The sequence below is a fragment of the Peromyscus maniculatus genome, chromosome 19, assembly GCF_049852395.1.
Source record: "Peromyscus maniculatus bairdii isolate BWxNUB_F1_BW_parent chromosome 19, HU_Pman_BW_mat_3.1, whole genome shotgun sequence".
NCBI lineage: Eukaryota > Metazoa > Chordata > Mammalia > Rodentia > Cricetidae > Peromyscus > Peromyscus maniculatus.
The window spans coordinates 21,889,621-21,904,707 of NC_134870.1; the positions used below are offsets into that span (position 1 = coordinate 21,889,621).

The 15,087-nt window shown below is 51.3% G+C and overlaps 1 protein-coding gene across 1 annotated transcript in view; it reads right to left on the minus strand.

Annotated features, from left to right (window-relative positions):
* Positions 1 to 15,087, minus strand: part of Myo7b (myosin VIIB) — an 85,670-nt gene that overhangs the window by 9,165 nt on the left and 61,418 nt on the right. Inside the window, exons 22-33 of the mRNA XM_015996660.3 lie at positions 14,673 to 14,843; positions 14,346 to 14,555; positions 14,018 to 14,185; positions 9,996 to 10,123; positions 7,232 to 7,358; positions 6,530 to 6,649; positions 5,341 to 5,514; positions 4,238 to 4,465; positions 3,114 to 3,281; positions 1,879 to 1,996; positions 1,661 to 1,787; positions 404 to 567 (exon numbers count right to left, since the gene is read on the minus strand). Coding sequence (XP_015852146.1) covers positions 404 to 567; positions 1,661 to 1,787; positions 1,879 to 1,996; positions 3,114 to 3,281; positions 4,238 to 4,465; positions 5,341 to 5,514; positions 6,530 to 6,649; positions 7,232 to 7,358; positions 9,996 to 10,123; positions 14,018 to 14,185; positions 14,346 to 14,555; positions 14,673 to 14,843 — 1,903 coding nt within the window. The remainder of the gene's footprint in view (positions 1 to 403; positions 568 to 1,660; positions 1,788 to 1,878; positions 1,997 to 3,113; positions 3,282 to 4,237; positions 4,466 to 5,340; positions 5,515 to 6,529; positions 6,650 to 7,231; positions 7,359 to 9,995; positions 10,124 to 14,017; positions 14,186 to 14,345; positions 14,556 to 14,672; positions 14,844 to 15,087) is intronic.

The window sequence follows — 15,087 nt, forward strand, 5'->3', positions numbered from 1 at the left end:
GTCTCTATGGCTGAGGTCTTGGAGCCTAATGCTGGCCTATAGGTTCCAGCCCAGCTCTCACTGGAGTAAGCTTTCAGGGAAGCTGTGTGTTGCTGGGTGAACGATCCCCTCTCTGAGCCTCTGGTCTGGTGTCTGTAAAATGGGATAATGGGGTGGTTGTGGAGATGGTGTGTAGGTCCCTCCGGGTATGAGTTAACCTTGCTAGTGATTGAAAGCATTGGCGGCCTTGGTGGGGTGTATGTGTGAGACCTCCTCCTTTACCCCCTTCAGATGGGGACCTTGCTGACCCCATAATATGGATGCTTATGTCTCTAAGGCTCGCTTTGGGTCTCGTGGATATGAGAAAGCCATCCTTCTCTACTAGTCCCATAAGCTGCCACCCCTTCCCTTTCCCAGTGGGCACCTGTGGCCTTCCTGTCCTGCAGGGCCATGGCGAACACAGACCTCTCCTTCAAGCCTCCCAGGAACAAGGCCACCAGCTCCGCAATGGCCACGCTGCTGGGGGAGACGAACTCATACTCTTCATGCAGTGTGGACAGGAGCAGTCTCTGCCCACCGGGGGCCTCCCTGAGGGCGCGAAGAGTGCAGTGTGACAGGGTGCAGTGTGACAGGAGCCTGCCCTACTCTCTCTCTCTCTCTCTCTCTCTCTCTCTCTCTCTCTCTCTCTCTCTCTCTCTCTCTCTCTCTCTGTCGTTTCACCCCCGAGCAGCCTTTGAGAAGGTGACAACTCCATTGCTACATATGGGGAAGCAAGGGACGCCTCAGGGTCCTTGAAAGAGCTTGGTCTGAGTCCAGGTTGGCCTGAGGTGATGGACAAGTGACCAGCAGATCTCTGGGTCTCAGAGGCAGTGAGGTACACCACTCCCCTGCATGTATGGCTGCTCTGAGCAGATGGTGAGGAACATCACACAGAATGTTGTAGGCTTGCTCTGGAACCTGGGACAGTTACCTTAGCCAGAGTGCCTCAGTTTACTTCTCTATAGAATGGGTGAAATAGTTAATACCGATGGTCACCTTGTTAGCATCTAGACCACCTATGAGACAATCCTCTGGGTCTATCCGATGGGGTTTCTAGATTGGATTAACTGACGTGGGAAGACACTAAATGTGGGTGCAGCATTCCACAGGCTCAGCTCCCAGACTGGTGGAAAGGAGACTGTCTCCTTTCTGCTTCCTGACTGTGGACACCACAGGACCAGTTGCCTGCCTTGCCTGCCATGATGGACTGTATCCTCAAACCATGAGTCAGAACACACCCCTCTTTCCTCAAGTTGCTCCCGCCAGGTAGTTTTGCATGGCAACAAGACAGTTCAGGAACACAACAAGGATGTTATCCAGGAAGGTGCTGCACAGTTGACCCCCCGGGAGCAGCAGCACTGTGTACCTGCTTCCGGCCATCTCTGCAGACTATGACCGAGGAGCGGTAGTGGAGCCTGGGGAGGCTTCCTAGATTGCTTGGAAGAACCCCTAGGAGTTGAGAACCCTAGGAGAGGGGGTCCCTAAGTTCTGTGGTTGTTATGCTTGTCCCGCTACTGCAGCCCGGCTCCTGAGGACAACAAGATTCCCCCCCCCCCCCCCCCCGGTCTCAGTATCTGTCCTCGAGTTCCATATACGTCTAAACGAAGGACTCACATTGTGAAGTAACGGGCTTGAGGTTTACCTGTTGGCAACCAGACCCATGACCTCTGCGAAGGACAACTCCAGCAGCGTCCTCTCCTTCTGGTCCAGGAAGCACATCCCCTTCCAGTTAATGGCCAAAATCAGCTGTGTCTTGGGAAGGCGGGGGCCTGGCCAGAAGGTGACCCAGAGTGAAGGCCATGCCGGCCACCAGGAGCGGCTCCTTATCCTCCCCCGTCCCGCCACGCCAGATGCTCTTACCGGAGAGCGTGGTGACTTCAAACAGCCGGGAGAAGAGCAGGGGCCACAGTAAACGGGCAGCCTCCACTGTCTGCTCCCTCACCGCCTGCGGTGTGGCTCTTGACTGGGTATACGGGGCCTGTGTGGAGTGGAAAACCCCAGACCTCATCTCCATCATCCCGCCACATGGAAGGGCAGAGGACAACCTCCAGTGTTGGTCCTCGACTTCCAGCGAGTTGACACAAGGTCTCTTGTTGCTCGCCGATGCATGTGCCGGGCTGGCTGGCTCTCTCTCGGGTTCTGCGGACTCTCGGGTCCCTGCCTCCCATCTTCCTGCAGGTGTGTACTGGGACTGCACATGCTTGTGCTGCCTCATCCGGCTTTTCATGGGTTTGGAGATCTGAACTCAGGTTGCCAGCCTTGTACAGCAAGCTCTTTATCCACGGAGCCATCCCCACCACCCCCTTCCTCCTTTTGAGCTGGCGATCTCAGCTGTCTCGTCACGGCAACAGCAAACAGGCAAACACGGGCTTGCTGTTGCTGAGGGGTGCCTGTGAAGACCGTCTTGCTGTGTGTCCCTGGGTCCCGGGCACCTCCCTCTGGCTTCCTTCATATTTGGGAGCCTCTCGCAGAGGCGTCTTCTCCTGTCCTCCTTCTAGCCCCCTTCTTCATCTGGCTTGCCTTTTCCCTCCCTAACGTGGCCCCCCATGCTGTGTCGGTAACGTCTCCCAGCTCTCTTTCCCTGTTGGACCAAATGTCATTTCTTGTTTCTACTTTGAAACACTCATGTGCTGACTGTAGGCACGTTAATGGCCACACCGTATATGAAGGGTGCTTTGGCCATTTGCCCACATATACCAAATGCTTAAGATGTCTACACCAAAGATTTCCCATGTGCCCGATGAGGGGACGTCGAGGGGCTTGGAGGTGAGCATGAAGGGAAGCAATGATGAGCCTATGCCAGGGTCACAGAATTGTCACTATTCAGCAGCTGTGTAATCTCTAGCCCTGGAAGACAGGGCCAGCTAGGTGCTGCTGGGCAGAGAAACTTGAGACTAAGAGGGAGGAGAGGTGATAGGAACCTGTGGTGGGGTGTTAAGCTAAAGGAGACATTTGTCCCTTGAGTCAGGGTTGAGCCTGTTAAAGCTTCCTGAACCCGGGGCGTGTGGGGAGACTCATGGGGGGAGGGATCCATCCATCTCATTCCCCTCAAAGAAAGGCTCAGGGTCAGAGCGCCCCGCCTGCCCTAGGCTGACCTTAGCGTGGGCAGCAGTGACCAGGCTAGCCCACTTCTCCGGAGACTTGGTCCGGTATAGCTTGGAGGGAACACAGCTGGGCAGCAGCTCCCGAACGGCATCGCTCTTCACGGTGGCCCCAAGCTGCACGTAGCAGTGCCGGGCCAGCAGCTCCACCAGCTCTTCCTCCTGTATGCCAGGGACAACGGGAGCATCGCGGGTGTGAGCAGGGGCCCTCCACACGAGGCTGCTCCTGCCTCAGCGCCATGGGCTTAACCAGCCACTCAGACAAGGTAGGAAGCAGGAACGGCCACCTGTCCTAACCCCTCCCCAACATTGCTGCTCTAAGTGGGTGTAGTCACCCCATGCCAAGAGAGTGCAGTGGCTGCCCTTTGCAGGCAGATCTCTGGGATGGCTGTGGCCGCTGGGTCCCCAGACCAGCCTCCTGATGTGGCGCAGTGTCTGCATCTGCTGCCTCCTCGCCACAGAGCACCCCATTGATGGAGCTCTTGGCATTTTATACCTTCCCCTGTCCTCCCCTCCCTTTTTTCCTCCTCCTCCTCTTCTTCTTGGCCCTCTTCTCCAGTTCCCCTCCCAGTTCAGAATAGATCTCGTGTATCACAGGCTGGCCTCGAACTCCCTATGCATCCAAGGACAACCTTGGACTTCTAATCCTCCTGCCTCCACCCCCCAGTTGCTGGGATCGCAGGTGTTCACAACCATGTTCCATTTATGCGCTGCTGGGGACCAAGCCCATGGCCTCGTTCAATCTACCAATGAAGTTACAGCTCCAGGTCTGAGGCCATGTTCCTGGTCCCCAGGACCGAGCAGCTGCCGTGAAAGGCCAAGCAGCCTGGAGGCAGCCTGGGGCAGATAGGGAGGCCTTCCCTGCCTGATGCTGTGGGTGCCAAGGATCCCAGATGCCCAAACAAACCTGCAGCCCACAGGAAGAAGACACAGGCCATCCTTGGGGGAAGATGGCTGTACCCAGTACAGGTCCCACATCTGCATCCTTGTAACTCCCTCCCCATCCCTCATCCCTCTGCCTCTGACCCGTCATATTCTTTGCTATTTCCATTGCCTCTGGGTCCCCCTGCTATGGAGCATCCTGATGGCCACAGCCTAGGAATGGGGCGACTCCTCACCTTCTCAAAACTGTACTCGCCAGACCACACTCCGCGGATGACTTGCCAGTAAACGAGCTCGGTGCTCACGGGGTCCTCCTGGGAGTCATGCCAGGGGGCGAAGAACTCCTTCCGGAAGTAGATGCGCCAGGGGGACTGGCGCTGGCTCTCTCCCCTCTCCCGGGCCAGTTGTTCACACTGGGCCACAGCGTCCATCACATGGTCACAGCCACTTCCCAAGGACCAGAACTGAGGCCAGAATCGGGTTAAAGAGGGGTTAGCTGCTGGTATGTGCCCTGACCCACGGGGACATCTACCCTTAACACCGTATGTGGAAGACAGGGACTGTGACGCCCTGCGTGGGCCAAGAAGCCACTTCTGAGTCCACTTGGACACCAAAGCTCCTTTCTTCCTCTTTTTGTACACACATGGATATATGAGTGTATCTGCATGCTTTGTGGGGGTCATGGGTGGGTGGCAAGTCTTCCTTAATGCTCCCAGCTTAGTTTTTGAGATAGGCTCTCTCAATGAATCTAGAGCTCACTAATTCGGTTAGACTGGCTGACCAATGAGGCCCCAGGACCCTCTGGTCACCATTCTTGAAGTACTGCAGCAAAGTCCACCATGTTCAGATTATTTCCGTCGTTCTGAGGGATTGAACTCAGATCCTCATGTTTACAGTCCGTGCTTGGCCAACTGAACTGTCTCCCCAGCCCTCAAATGGTATCTTTATAAGGATCGCGGTCTGGCCATTACTCCCCAAAATGACTCCTGAAGGAGGTAGAGTTGGACTCTCACAGGGAAGTGTTAGTGTTTCCTGAGTTCTAGGGGTGAAGGTTCATGTCTGGCCCTGTCTGGGTAAAGGTGCAACTGCTGGCCTGTGAATATGCAGGCAGGAGGACTGGACATCTCGTGTGAGGCATTTCTGATGTGTGTATGTATGTGCATGCATACATATGAATGTCTGTGCACACACATGTATGTATGTGCATGCCCATGAGTGTGTATATGGTGGCTGAGGATGCAGCTAGGGCAGGTTAATGATGTACAGACTCTAGCTTCAGGGTGCCCTGGCTCAGGTGTGTATGGGGAGGTATGCGTAGGCTAAGACTTCTAGTGGATACCTTGTCATATACAGCGACCTGGAGGGAGAAGCCCAGATGGTCCCTGAGGCCCTGTTTCTGAGCGATGTGCTGGCAGATTTCTCGGGAGGTGGAGGCAGAATCCACAGAGATAGTCAGGCTCCCTCCAGTTGCCAGGATGACCTGGATCGGGATGTGCTTCTTGGACTTGACAGCCTGGGGACAGACAGATGGCGCCTTGTAGTCCTCGGTCCCTGAACCACCAGACCTAGAGCTCCCCATCCTTGAGCTTGCTTGTCCCTGTGGAGTCCCCAGGAATACCCAGAGTCTGGCTGAGACTTGGCATGGTGTCCAGTGGTCTGCGTTGCCCACACATAGCAGGTGAGTCGTGGACTTTTGAGAGGCAGTCTCTGTCTAATTTGCCACACTCAGATGAAAACCTACGGTGCTAAGGTTGGCTTGGACACAACAGTTTGAGTCATTGGGTCCTAAGCACAACACTGGGGATGTGAGTGGTTTCATGTTCACCAACAGTTCAGGGCTTACGGGAAGGAAGCCCTGTGGACTTAGGAACTGAAGAGAGAACATGAAAGAAATGTGGCCAGAGGAGGCCTGTCGTCTCGATGTGGGCCAGTACAGGGCACTGGCATGAGCCAGAGTGCTCCCTCTGTCCTGGTTGTCTGGATTGAACCTTTCTGAGGACTCGCAGGTGTCTGAGACAAACAACAAATAACAGCTACAAAGGCAACGGACTGGCGGGACCATCGCCTTCTAGGAGCTAGAATCTGTCTGGGCTCTCTCTACAGAGCATGGTAGCTATATCTTCCCATCCAGGAAGGCAGGAGACAGGAACCAAACGGGAATGTGGACTGAGAGGTAGGGAGGGTGGCTTTGAAGCTCGGGCCGTGCTAAGGACCAGGGAGGCCCAGAAGGTGCAGCAGAGGGGCCGATGGAATAGCTCGGCAAGTGAAGGCACTTTTTGAAAGAGTGGTGACCCGAGTTTAATTCCTGGTACCCACATGGTAGGGGAGAGATGACTCCAGCAAGGTGTTCTCTGACCTCTGTATGCAGGTATGTGCATGCATGTACATGCGCGCACGCGCACACACACAAATGAATAAATGGTTTTGTTTTTTTTAAGAAGATGCCACAGAGAAGGTGGAAGGAGCCGAAGGGCTGGACAGGGTGTCCTACCCTATACTACCCATCTCCCATCCCTGCCAGCACCTACCTGCAGCTCCAGCCAGGTAGGGGGTTCTGCACGCACCCCATTGGCGAAGGTGCGTTGTAGACGCTCAGCACAGAAGGGACCATAACTGGGAGGCCCTTGACCAATGAAATTCAGCAGATACTGGTGGTGAGAAAATGGCGGGAAGAGGAAGACACTCAGAATGGAGGCGCCTTCTATTTTCTGCCCAAGCCAATTAAAACTCTTCATTGCTGGAGATGTAGCGTGGTTGATAGTGCTTGCCCAGCACAGATGAAGCCCTGGGCTCTAGTCATACCGAGATAGACCCTAACTGTCCATCAGTAATCTCAACACCTTGTGGGACAGGTAGGTCCGCCTCTACCTCCTGAGAGCTGGTACAGGTGTACATCAGCATTTCCATTTCTAGGTGGTGCTAGGAATTGAACCCCTTCATGCATGCTTTGCAAGCATGCTACGAATTGAGTTACATCTCCAACTTAGTCTTGAAGAGTATTTCTGTGCCTGGGACCAGAGGCATTGACCCTGCACTCCTGGATAGGAGCTTGAAGGAGCCAAGTAAAGCATCCTTTCAGATGTGAAAACTGAGGCCTAGAATAGCGTAGATATTGCTGCTCACTAGCTATGACTTCTGGACTCGGTCCAGGGTTTAGGACTCAGGGTCTGTCCCTGCTGTAAACTGCCTCCCTCCCCAATCCAGTCCCACCCCAGCCCAGCCTTCATCACCTTCATGAACCTCTCCGAGGGTGGGAAGCAGCCCAGACAGAGGCTGAGCAGAATCCAGCCCCGGGCCAGGCTGCTTTTTTTGTAGTTCTCAGAGAGCTGCTTGCAGATCTGGCAGTAGATTTCATCTCTGAAAGACACAGACCACAGGCTCTGAGAGAGGAGCACAAGGCGGTGCTCAGGTACACAGTAGTGGAGGATCTCACCTTACCAGGTCTTAGCATAGCCTAGGACTGCGCCCATCACCTGGTGTCTTCCAGATGCTCTCTTTCCACTCCCCCTTCCTAGTTCATCAAGGCCTCACCTTCAGTCTTCCTTCTAAGATATCCCCTCCCTTGGTTCTTTGCTCCCCCAATCCCCTCTGCCCAAGACCTACAAAGTAGCTCCTCCTTTGAATCTTTGCTCCCCATCTCCCTCTGCCCATGGCCTCCTTCCCTGCTGCTGTCCTTGGTCCCCTCTCCCTGGTTCATGTATAAGCCAGCCTGCTCCTTCCCCCAACCTCACAGTCACTTCAAATTACTTTTCTTCTCTGCCTTAAGACGCTGACCCGTACCATGGAGATGGCCACCTCCTCCAGCAGTGAGCAAAGAAATATGGTGTCTACTTTTGCTTGTCAACTTGTTAGATTAAGAAATACCTAGGATAAAATCTCTCAAAATTTTTTTAATGTAGGCACTTAGTGCTATGAGCTTGCCTCTTCTTTATGTCCCATAAGTATGGGTATGTTATATTTATTTAATTTAACTCTAGCAAAGTTTTAGTTCCCTTCTTCATTTTTGTCTAGACTCAATTTTCATTTAGCAGTTAGTTGTTTAACTTTGATGAGTTTGTGTACTTTCTTCCATTTCTATTGTTGATTTTTAACACCTACAAAGCTGGTAGTGGGCTTGTATATAAAATGTATAAGGAACTAAAAAAAATGGACATCAAGAAAACAAAAAAAAATTAAAAATGGTGTACAGATTTAAATAGAGAATTCTCATAAGAGGAAATACAAATGATCTAGAATAAGTTAAAGAAATGTCCAACATCCTTATTTATCAGGGAAATGCAAATCAAAACTACACTGAGATTCCATCTCACACCAGTCGGAATGGCTAAGGCCAATAAAACAAACGACAGCTGATGCTGGCGAGGACGTGAGGCAAGGGGGACACTCCTCCATCGCTGGTGGAAATGCAAACTTGTACAGGCACAAGGAACATCAGTGTGGGAATTCCTCAGAAAGCTCGGAATAGATCGACTTCAAGACACAACTGTACCACTCGGGCATACACCCAAAGGATGCTCCATCCTACTACAGAGACACTTGCTCAACTATGTTCATCGCTGCTCTTTTCATAAAAGCCAGAAGTCAGAAACAACCTGGATGTCCACCAACAGAAGAACAGATAAAGAAAATGAGGTACATTTAAATTGAGTATCACTTAGCTGTTAAAAAAAATTATCATGAAATTTGAAGGTAAATGGATGAAAGTAGAAAAAAATCATCCTGAGTGAGACAACCCAGACTCCTAATCCTTATAAAGCAAATTGCACACGCAGTATATATAATATAAACAAATATATTTAACATATAATGTAGTGAAGAACTTGCTCATTTACAGGGTCCTGTACTAAAGCCTGTTCTAAGATGAATGCCCAGAGCTAGAATAATCCCAGCACCTGGGAAGCTGAGGCAGGAAAATCTTGAGTTCCAGGACAGCCTAGGCTGTGAGACACTGTCTCAAACAATAAAAGAAAACAACAAAATAAGGTGAATGACTCTCCAGCCCATGACAAACCTGTCTTAAACTGTGTTTGATCATAGTTAATAAAAATAATTATGCTGGGGGAAAAAACTTTAAAAAACAGCTGCTACATTCTACAGGCATCCTAATTATAGAGACCAAGGTTTACAGGAGGAATCATACTAAAATTCAATGGTGCTAAAAAAAATATTTCAATAAAAAATTAGGCCAGTGGTGGTGCACGCCTTTAATCCCAGCACTTGGGAGGCAGAGCCAGGCAGATCTCTGTGAGTTTGAGGCCAACCTGGTCTATAGAGCGAGATCCAGGACAGACACCAAAACTACACAGAGAAACCCTGTCTTGAAAAAAACAAAACAAAACAAACAAACAAAGCTCTCTATACTAAAGCTCTCTCCAGCAAAGACAAAAACAAAAACAAAACTGACCAGTGGTTTTTCCCCTTTCCCCTCTCATGCACGTGGATGTACGCATCTATGTGTGTGAGCTTGTAGACGTTTTCCTTGGTCGTTCCCCACATTGCTTATTTATGTTTTGAGACAGGGTCTCTCAGCCTGGGACTCACGGACTTGGCTGGACTATTTGGCCAGCAAGACAGAAATCCTCCTGTCCTCACCTCCCCAGTACAGGGATTACGAGCACACACTGTTTTCCCTGGCTCTCTCCCTCCCTCCCTCCCTCCCTCCCTCTGTCTCTGTCTCTCTGTCTCTCTCTCTTTCTTCCTTTTCCTATTTTTGACATGGGTTCTGGGGGATCAAACTCAGGTCGTCATGCAGGTGTGGCAAGCACTTTACCAACTGAACCATCTCCGCAGCCCCTCATGGCTTTCTTCACAGGGCAAGCTGAGAGCCCTGGGTGTCTCTAACATCTGTGGTGCTGAGACCTAGACCACAGGCCCAGGCCAGAGAGTAGGAGAAGAGCTGGTACCTCATGGCAGATGATAAGGATGATGCCACCCTGGGCTAAGTGCCAGTGACGTGGCCTGATTGCCTGAACAGAAGTGGGAGGAGAGACTGACCTGAGTCCGGGACGCATGATGGCGTAACCCACAATGAAGTGCACCTTTTCCAGGTTAGACATGGGTCTGTCTGAGACAGGGACGTCAGACTTGAATGCCTCTTCACCAGTCTTCAGCTTTCTGGCCACCTAGAAGCCCACAGACAGCTGTTAGCACAGCTGTGACCATCTCTATTTACCAAGGAGGAAACAGATGCATGGGATAGAAACAAAGGCCTGGATCCCTGCACCAAGCTGACACTGAGCCAGGACAGACAGATGTAGCTGGGCTCATCCGGCCAGTGATCCACGAGGGACCACCTCAGCTTTATGAAGAGATATCATTGAGCCCTTGGTCCCAGCTGCTTATTCTCTGTGGGAGCAGACAAGGGACCATTAGTGCTCATGTGGTTGACCCTGGAGCCACCAGGGCTAGACCATTTGCCTCTGACACTCAGCCACTTTCCCAGTCCATTTCCAAAGCCAGTAGCACAGGTCGGGACAGAGGATGTACTTTACCATGATGGCATCACTATGGGAATTTGCTGCCCAAATTGGAGCTTGGTGTGAGATTGAGCTTGGGTTGAGGTCAACTCAGGGCCAGATACCAGCTCTGTCTGTGGAAAGCTGGTTTTGGATACAGGAACTAAGTGTGAAACATGGGCTTGGAATGTGGGAAGGACCTGCTTGGCCTACGTAACAAACCTGTGTATGGAAGAAAACTGAGATCTGACCCTGGGAAGCAAGTCCACTGTCTCTATGTCCATCCTTTAGAGGGCAGAGTTGCCAGCTAGACTGTCTTCTGGATCCCTGCCTGGGAAAGCCATCTGCCTCCAATGGGATCTTCTGACATGCCTGTTGTGGTATGCCCCTGCCTCACAAAGTGTGCGATTTTCAAGACTAGATACTACACCTCCCTCCTTGGCTCACTTGATGTGAAGAAAAACCATGTTGTGAGGATGCTTAGATAGCTCAGGACAAGGACCACATAGCCGGGACCAATGCACCATTCCATGATCTGGGGAATGGACTCAGGTGAAGCCTACAGATTATTCCCGTGGAAGTTGACGGTTTGGCAGCATCTCTGAGAGAGGCCCTGAACCAGGACCAACTGTTCAAGACACTCCTGATTCTCGGAATGAACCAGCCTGCCCTGTCTTAAGCTGCTGTGCTTCAAGGTCACCGGTTACACAGCAGTCACCACCTAACATACTCTGGTGGAGCTCACACCTCCAGAGATCAGGAAGCCTCAGCGACTCTGAGCTGTCCGTGCAACCCGGGCTGCAGAGGCTTTTAGTTAGTTAACGCCTCTGTAGTTAATCAGAACACGGGACCTCATAGGTACCCATGCTGAGTCTCAGTGACCTGGTGTATGGAGCACTCCTGGACTTCCACAGTGGGTTCCTACTGCTGTTGCTGCTACTTAAGTAATTTCTTTTGGTCAACGGCCATACCACCCTGAACGCGCCCGATCTCTATGGTGATATTTTATTTGTATTAAAATGTTATTTGTATGTTAATAAATAAAGTTGCCTGGGGGTCAGAGCTATTAGCAAGCCATAGGAAAGCAGGGCAGTGGTGGCGTATGCTTGTAATCCCAGCACTTGGTAGGCAGAGCTAGGTAAGTCTCTGTGTGTTCAGGGATACAGCCGGTATTGGATACACATGCCTTTAATCTCAATACTAATCATAGAAAACCTGGAGGTCTATACAGACAGGCCGTGACGAGGCGGTCATTTGGTTGGGTTTACAACCAATGAGAAGGCAGAACAGAAACACTATAAAAAGCCAGACACACAGGAAGTAGTTCTGGTTCGGAAAGGTAGGACCACCGCAGGAGGAAAGGTGAGGTTTTAGCTCTTAGCTCTGACCTCTTGGCTTTCTTCTTTGCATTGGTTCTGTGTTTCTTATTTAATAAGATGGTTGGTTACATCTACAGATCTTGTCTGGTAATTCCTATTGGTTTTAGTTAGTTCACTGCATGAAACTGGAGGAAGCCTTCGCCAAAAGATGTTGTGAGTTATTTTTAAACTGTGTGTATGTAAATATGTGTATAGGCATTGGTGTGTGTTTGTGTGGGTGGGTGAGGGCACAGGTATACGTGCACATGTGTGAGTTTATATGGAGGCCAGAAGTCAATATCAGGGATATTTTTAATCACTTCTCCATATTATTTTTTAAGTTTTATATGTGTATGTGCCCAAAGAGGCCAGAAGAAGGTATTGAATTCCCTGGAGCTGGAATTAGTAGTTATAAACAGTGGGTGCTGGGGACCGAACTCAGGAAGAGCCAATAAGTGCTCGAAACTGCTGAGCCATCTCTCCAGCCCCCTCCACTTACCTTTTTAAGATGGGGTCTGCAGGGTGGTGGTATTGCACACCTTTAGTCCCAGCACTGGGGAGGCAGAGTCAGGCAGATCTCTGTGAGTTTGAGGCCAGCCTGGTCTACAGAGGGAGATCCAGGACAGGCACCAAAACTACATGGAGAAACCCTGTCTCGAAAAACAAAAAAAACAAAACAAAACAAAACAAAACCAAAGAAGTAATGAAAGACAGGGTCTTTCAGCTAACCTGGAGCTCACTGCCTTGGCTGGACTGGCTGGCCAGTCAGATCCAGGGATCCTCTTGTCTTCTACTCCTTACCCTGCCAGTACTAGGGCTACTGGCACATGTTGCCACACACAGCTTTTTTAAAAAAGCTTTTATTTTAATTATTTTTAATTACGTGTGTCTGTGGGTGGGTATGTACAGAGGACAGAGGCATTGGGTCCCCTTGGAGCTGGAGTTACAGGGACCTGTGGGCTCCTTGATATGGGTAACGGGACTATGTGCTCTGGAAGAGCAGTATGTGCTCTTAACAGCTCAGCTACCTCTCCAGCTCCAGTCACAACCGGCTTCTTAGGAGAGTGCTAGGGATCCTGAACTCAGGTTGTCACCTTGTGCAGCAGCATGTATACCAGACTAGCCATCTCCCCATCCCCCTGGGTTCCAGAGGGTGTGGTGGGGCGTGGATCAAGAACTTATTCTTTGGGCTGGGGTGCAGATCAGCATGCACCAGGGGTGGGATTTAATTTTAGGCTGGCATACCTGGGGATTAAATGAAGAAAAGTCACTGGCATCTAGTGGACTATCATTCAATAGTGGCGTGTGTGTGTGTGTGTGTGTGTGTGTGTGTGTGTGTGTGTCTGTCTGTCTGTCTGTCTGTCTGTCTGTCTGTCTACAGCCACTCAGTCCTCCCTTCCCACCTTCCTTGAGACAAGGCCTCATCACCACTGTACACACCAGGCTGGCATCAGGCTTTGGGAATTCCTACAGCTTCCCGTTTCCTAGAGAAGTTCTAGGCTCAGATGCTCAAGCTACTGCAGCTGGCTGGCTGGCTGGGGGATTTGACACTGGTTTTCATGGCTAATGCTCTTATTCCCTGAGTCTTCACCCAAGCCCTGTTCCCTTTCCTTCTCATCTTTCTCTGGCATCCAATAGCCAAGGGTGACCTTGGAATCCTAATCCTCCTGCCCCTGGGACTTGAGTGCTGGAATAACAAGAATGCCCCACCTTGTCTAGGGATCAAGTTCAGGGCTTTGTTCATGCTAGGTAAACACTCTACCAATGGAGCCATATCCCCAGCCTCAAAAATCTGTTGTTCTTTTAAAACGTTAATTTGAATTTGGTTGGAGTCAAAGCCAGTATTTGGAGTTCAGGAGACCCTCTCTACTCATGACTGCAAACTCCCAACAGTCCTGGTGCCATTCTTTTTTTTTTTTTTTTTGGTTTTTTGAGACAGGGTTTCTCTGTGCAGCCTTTCCTGGAACTTGTTCTGTAGACTAGGCTGGCCTCGAACTCACAGAGATCTGCCTGCCTCTGCTTCCCGAGTGCTGGGATTAAAGGCGTGCACCACCACCGCCGGGCATCCCGGTACCATTCCTGACTCTCGACTTCCCGGATGCAGTTTAAGTCTCAGGCACTGGGTCCAGTGGATGATGCTTCCACCCAGCTTCCTCGGTCCTTCTCTGATGGACACCTGCCTGCTGCTGCCCTCACCACGTACCTGTGCATATTCGGTGTGCTCTGGACCCTGAGTGTCTCTGTCCTTGCCCGGCCTGTCGCGGATCTGCTTTGTCACTGAGCTGCCACTCAGGCTGTTCCTGGCATAGAGCACTGGCTCCGGAAGGTCACCCATGAACCTCAGGATGATGGGCCATATAGCTAGAGCTGTCTGGAGAAGGAGACAGAAAGGCCTGGGTGATTCCAGCCCTGGGACCCATGGTGACCTGGCTGGACCCTTTGCTTATGTCCTCTGAACCATAGCTCGGACTTTGGGCTCTGGGATTGGGGAGCGGGGCTGGGCTACATAGAAACCAGTGAACAGCTGGTACCAAGTGGTCAGTGTCTTTCTCATGGTAGAGCAGCGGGTATCGGAGGGGCTTCTGAATGTGGGTATGGCTGGCTGATTTCTGGAAGTAAGTCGCAGCAAACTTGGGGAAGGTGTATTCAGCCAGACCATCCACGTCCTCCTCTGGCATCTCCGTCATGGGCACTGTATCCAGATCAATCTCAAGCAGTTTCTGGGTCTTGACTTCCAGATCCTGAGAGGGCCAAACAGGGAGGAAGGACATGGGCTAAGCTTTCAGTCAATGGAGTGCACACCCCAAGTCCCGGTTATCCCGAGAAGGGTCCTCCCGTCCCTGCCTGGGCTCTCTTACCTCGAAGCGCGTTGGGGCTGGGCCCTCCTGACCTCCAATCATGGCTGGGAGGAAACCAAATACTTTCTCCACCATCTCCGTGTCGGTGACAGTGTCGTAGATGGACTTACGCTTCCTGTCAGGGACAGCACCCTGGCCCTTCGGCTCGTTAGCCAGAATGACCGGAGGGCCCTGTACATACCCCGTAGAAAGAAGGTCACTGACAGGCAGGGCTGGCCTCCAGGGTGCAGCTCGGCCTACCCTCACAGGGCAAGGCACCCTAGAAGCCTAATATCCCTCAACTTGCCATTATTTGCCTGAATCAAGATGTTTTCTCCTAAAAGAATAATTTTGTCTGTGTGCATGTGTGTGCATGAGTGTGGGGACCAAAGGTTGAGTCTGTGTGCGTGGGTGTCTTCCTCAGTTGCTCTCCATT